Source organism: Myotis brandtii, unplaced genomic scaffold, assembly GCF_000412655.1.
Source record: "Myotis brandtii unplaced genomic scaffold, ASM41265v1 scaffold383, whole genome shotgun sequence".
Lineage (NCBI taxonomy): Eukaryota > Metazoa > Chordata > Mammalia > Chiroptera > Vespertilionidae > Myotis > Myotis brandtii.
This window is the reverse complement of record NW_005364711.1, coordinates 857,854-863,377: the sequence shown is the minus strand read 5'-3', so window position 1 is coordinate 863,377 and position 5,524 is coordinate 857,854. Positions and strand designations below refer to the sequence as shown.

General features: G+C 50.1%; 1 protein-coding gene across 2 annotated transcripts in view; it reads left to right on the top strand.

Moving 5' to 3' along the window:
* Window positions 1–20: 20 nt before the first annotated feature.
* The window catches only part of SCPEP1 (serine carboxypeptidase 1), a 33,570-nt gene continuing 28,066 nt past the window's right edge, over window positions 21–5,524 (top strand). Inside the window, exons 1-3 of one of the 2 annotated variants that reach the window (XM_005872538.2) lie at window positions 21–130; window positions 1,461–1,609; window positions 4,803–4,892. In XM_005872538.2, coding sequence (XP_005872600.1) covers window positions 64–130; window positions 1,461–1,609; window positions 4,803–4,892 — 306 coding nt within the window. In that variant the 5' untranslated portion in view covers window positions 21–63. Of the gene's footprint in view, window positions 199–1,460; window positions 1,610–4,802; window positions 4,893–5,524 lie in introns of both variants that reach the window. The other variant, XM_014544833.1, reaches the window with a different exon arrangement.

Below are 5,524 nucleotides of genomic sequence, written 5' to 3'. Positions count from 1 at the left end.
CCGCCGTCACGTGGTGGGGCACCAGGTCCAGCCTATTGCTGATGCTGCAGCGCGGTATTCGTCATGGAGCTGGCACCGCGGATCTGTCTCCTGTTCCTGCCACTGCTGCTGCTTCTGGGCCCGAGTACTGGTAGGTTCGGGCAAAAGACGTATCAGTGACCGGTGCCTTCTTCTCTCTCCAGGGATGAGAGTCTGCTAGTACGTTTGTGCTTTTTAAAGCAAATTTCTTTTCCCCTGTGCCTTTGAACCTCTCTCGGCTTTCTGTTGGTTTGTTTTCTAATTGAAAGTGCTTTTCTACCCCCCACCCCTCTTGTTTTTTTGGCTCTGAGTGGGCTGGTACTCCCTTCTTCCCTAGGTAGAAACAGTTGTGGAAAATGTATGATTTGGAGAAACCGCTGATCAATGAGGTTTCCACAATCTTAACGCCATCCCCCTCCTCCTGCCGTCACTGGCTGTTCAAAAGACTGAAAAATCCTACCCCGAATGGGCCGATTGGTTGAGAGAAGGCCTTTTCCCCCTTTACTTGATCAGAACGGACAAAATAATGTCTCCCCTCATCAAGATCCTTTTTGACAAAAACAAATTCGTGTTTAAAGGGTGACTTGCAAATAGATTTTCAGTCTCCTCCTCCCCCTCCCCCCAGCAAAATATTTCCTGGTCTGAATCAACAGAATTCTACCGGCCACACAAATTTGCCTTGTGACCTTAGGCAAGTTGCTTAACAACTGTTTTTCCTTTTTTTAAAATGGGGATCATATGTCCTTCAGTTTGTGTCTGGGAAATGTCAAGCATGTTGATCCCCAAATTTTAACAGTGGTCACTCTCAGGGTAGAGAGGAGTAACAGGGCATAGGTCAAAAGGGACCGGAGCCTTATCTATCATTTTCAAGGAGACCTCATTCTTGTGTTATTTGTATACAGACTCTTATAGTCATATCTAGCAGTTCTGTTTTTCTCCTCAAGACACTTTTTGGTTTTCTTAATCTCTAGCCTTATCAGTTACAAACAGCATTGTCTCCTCATCTACTCCCTTCTCTTCTCAAGACCAGTTTTTTGTTCTTTTACTTGCTGCAGAGGCTTGAAATTTAAGAAAGGAAGAAGTAAAAGGTAGAAAATTCCAGTCACCAAGGGTAATCCCTAAGTCAGCCTTTTCCTCCTTATTGATGCATTCATTGGTTGATTCTTGTATGTGCCCTGACCGGGGATTGAACCTGCAACATTGATGTATTGGGTGATACCAATTGAATTATCTAACCAACTGAATTACCTGGCCAGGACTTGGTGTGTTTTTTTTCATAACTGAAGTTTTTTTCCCTTATTTTCATAATATATTGGAGTGAGTACATTACCTAAAATATAAACCAAGCCATCTCTAGTCTGGCATGGCCACCTTTACTGGACTTGGAATTTATCCAGACGTTAGACATCCTTCAGGAAAATCAAATTGTGCTTCTGTTTCAGGAGCCACCGTCGACCTGCCCCCAGATGAAGGCAAAGAAGTATGGGATTATGTGACTGTCCGGAAGGATGCCCACATGTTCTGGTGGCTCTATTATGCCACCAACCCCTGCAAGAACTTCACCGAACTGCCCCTGGTTATGTGGCTTCAGGTAAAAGTGGCTTTGCTGCCTGGCCAGGTTTGAGGCCAAGTTTCCCCCACTAACATGTTGCTTGCTCTTAAGGGCTCACAGCTCAGCCAGTGATCAAGGCCTGGTTAGCAGCCAGCAAGGGGTCTCCTAGGCTTGGGTGTTCGGCACCCTTCTGACGTAGGCCAAGCCAGTGGTATACCAAGGAGGGCAAATCAGAGAGTGAGGGGTTCTGTTACCATGTTTGTTTGTTTGTTTGTTTGAGCCCAGGCAGTGGCAGAAACCTTTACCAGAAGCTTCTGAGGGCAAATTTGACTCTATACTGATAGAAAGTGTTTTGAACAGTTCCAAAGCAAAGGCTGAGGTACCCTGACTGGCTCCTCCCATCCCTGTTTCCCAATCCTTTCCCAGCCCCTAACTTTTGCCCCCAGAAATACTGATCTTTTGAAAGCACTCAGCCTCTTGTATCGCAGTATTAAACGTCGGGCCTTCTCCTTCTCCCTAGATGTGTCTGCGTTCTGATCTTGAGCTTTGCCTGCAGGGTGGAAGGCCTGGAACTGGTGAAGAGGCATTTGGGGGCAGGCAGAGGATTCTTCCTTGCATTCCTAAAATATCTGCCCAGAGATGGTCCACACCCACCTGGAAGACCCATCTCCAGGGAGGCGTTGAGGAGCATGGTCTTGCTCAGGCTCTGGAAACTGTAGGCCTGGCCCAGCTGGGGCTTCAGGTCGCTCACCACTAAAGAGGGCACCCTGGTACTCACTTGCGTAGGATGCAAATGTCACTTCTTGCAAAAACGTCAGTGATCAGAAGCAGCCTCCCAGTGCCCGGGGTCCATGTGGACCTTCTGGTGAGATACAGCAAAGATGAGCAGTTGGCCAGGAGGGGCCATTCATGCAAATGTCACTTCTTGCAAAAACGTCAGTGATCATAAGCAGCCTCCCAGTGCCCGGGGTCCATGCGGACCTTCTGGTGAGATACAGCAAAGATGAGCGGTTGGCCAGGAGGGGCCATTCTCTCAGGATTATCAAAGCAGCTCCTTTGATGAGCTGGAGGTGAGGCTCAGCCAAGGGTGCAGATATGAAAATGCCGCAGACGCACCCATACGTGTAGCCCGGGAACTTCTGCCCACCCCGGGTGGCAGGTCATTGGGGAGAGCCTAGCAATGGACAAGCCCAGGCCTGCCATTCCTGGGACCTGGGTACCCGATGCCTTCCTGCCGCTTAGATCTATGGCAAGGCACTTCCCTTTTCTGGGCTTTGCTGTCTAATCCGGGGTATTTTGTTACAACTTTCCATGAATTAGCAGAACTTTTCCATCCCCGAGTGAAAGCTTACATGGGAGCAAAAGCAGAAGTGCTGAGGCTGGGGTGGAGCCGGGGCTGAGTCCCACCCACTGGACCGCCCCTTGGTCACGCGCTGCCCTCAGGCACTTTCTGGGGTTTCTTGAGTGCAATTTGAAAAACACCCAGTGGAGAAGGTGCAAACCTTCCTTGTGGTTGATTGTAGAGCAGGGTCCTTGTTTTATCTGATTAACTTGCCAGCATGTAAAAATCAGGAGTTGTTGCGGCTTGGGGCCTGAACCTGTCCCAAAGGGGAGTGGCAGTGGTCCCCTTTCAGACAGGGCAGGAGCTCCTGGAGGAGGGAGCCCTCGCTGGCACCTGATTTCTCTTCATGGTCCATGGTCCAGTTTGTGACTGGTAACCGGAACGGTGAGCCGAGGTGTTTTCCCTGCGTCATGTCTTGCGACGCCGAAGAATGAGCTACTCAGACCAGAAGATTTAAGTAAAAGTGTGGAAAATTTGTTACAAGCAGATTCAGTCTTCCCGATGTGGAGGGGGCCCAAAGAATGGGTTGCAAGTAAAGCAAGTCGTTCTAGGAGTATCTGTGTGCTACAAGCCTGCTTCATATCTATTTATGTCACTACCTGATTGATTTCCTCATTGTTCTTGCCCAGCAACGAACCTGAACTTTCTCTGTTTCTATGTGTACATACACCTTGTTTATTGCAGGCCCTCCCTTGGTTTCCCATGACTTCCGCTCTGTATTCAAAAGCATTTCATTCTATTTTCCAGCATGCTTGGTTTCTGTTACTAGGCTTGCTTGAACTGCCGTGTCTGCCCCTGTCTGTGTTCTACCTGCCTTTGTTTCCCACTGGACCCCTACCCTATTTGCCTGCATTTCAAGCTAACTCCTCTCATGACCTTTGGTTAGAATGACCCCGGGAACTGAGATGCTATTGGAGGGATGTCAACTGGCTAACTAACTAATCTTCTCTTCATTTCCTCAGAGGCCCAAGGGAGAGGGAAAAGATTATGATTAAAGAACAAATAATTACTAATTCAGATGAAAAGATCTATTTTGGCCACCTGCTGAGGCAACATGCGCTGACTGCTCTGGGCAGGTCTTTGAGAATCCAGGTCACGTTGTCTGAGTGGAGTAGTGAGCTGTTCTGTTCAGCATGTCACTTGGCTCACTGACACATTTACCGTATTTCAGAGCCGCTGGAGTGTCCCTGACCACCACAGCGCCCCACCCCAAAGTTGCAGACAAAGATTTGGTAGTCAGATGTTCTCAAATAGAGCAGAAGTGTCCTCCAGCCAGCTTCCCGCTGTCCTTGGCCGGGGTGGTCATCTCCTGCAGCCACAATAGAGCATCAAAAGCAGCGTGGGGGTGGGGGGGCAGTACTCTTTTATTCGAGGGACACAAGTCCCGGAGTCCAGTCCTGGTAGAGCCTCTAATTGCCATTGTCCCCTTCCTGGGCCTTATTGCTCGTCTTTGAGGGACGAGCCAGACAAGATGCCTGAAAGTCAGTGAGTCCATGGCTGGCCAGGATTCAAGTTTGGGGAATCAGAGGTAGGAAAGTTCCCTGTGGGGGCTCTTGGCCCAGGTCTGTACCTTTTAAAATAGATTTTTATTGATTTCAGAGAGGAAGGGAGAGGGAGAGAGCTGGAAACACCAATGATGAGAGAGAATCATTGACCAGCTGCCTCCTGCACGCCCAGGGTGTGCCCCTTTCAGAAAGATGTCAGCCGTTCCCCGGGGCTCAGTTAGTGCAGGAGTCCCTGGATCGCCAGGTAAATTGTGCCTTCGTGCAGGGTTGGCGCAGCCATTGCTAAATCATAAATCGTTCATAGTGAGTGTGGTCATCATTGTAATGATTACGATTTTACTAACATTTCCTCAGGATTAATGTTTGTTTCTTTTTTCTTCCACAGGGTGGTCCGGGTGGATCCAGCACTGGATTTGGAAACTTTGAGGAAATTGGGCCCCTTGACTGTGATCTCAAACCACGAAAAACTACCTGGGTACTGTGAGCATGGCCTGGCCTCACCCTGGGCTCACCCCGTGCTGGGCAGAGTCACAAGTTTAGCAGTACTGTCCCTCCACCCCCACTCCCACCCCCCCATCTCTCTTGCCTTTGTGACCTTTCTCTCCACTTGCCCACAGAAGCCACTCTAGCGGACACCTGGACCCTGTCACTACCCACATTTTGGCTGTCTCTGCAATCTGACTCGGGGTCCCACCCTCTGGCCACAGGCTCCCATCCTTTCCCCTGTCTCCTCTCCTCCACCCCTGCCTCTTGACTTCTTCAAGACTTCAAGGCCCCTGTCCTCTGCCCTTTTGATGTCTTTCTGGTCTCTGTGTCCCTCCCCTCCCCCCCACTTATCTTCATTCTCGGCTGCACTTCCTCCCCTAACCCCTCTCAGGTCAGCACCCCCACCCCCACCCGCTGGCTCCCTTATCCTTCTTCCTCTGCAACCTCTCCACACCCAACCTTGGGTCAGTCCCATTGTCTCCCTGCTTGCTGGGGTCCAGCCCCAGCGGGTCCAGGGGTCCCCAAAGGTGTGGACGGAGTGGGCGAAGAAGGAATGACATGGAGACAGCCTTCAGTTGATCAGCAGCCTAGTTAGGACCTCTAGCCAGGATCTCCAGCCAA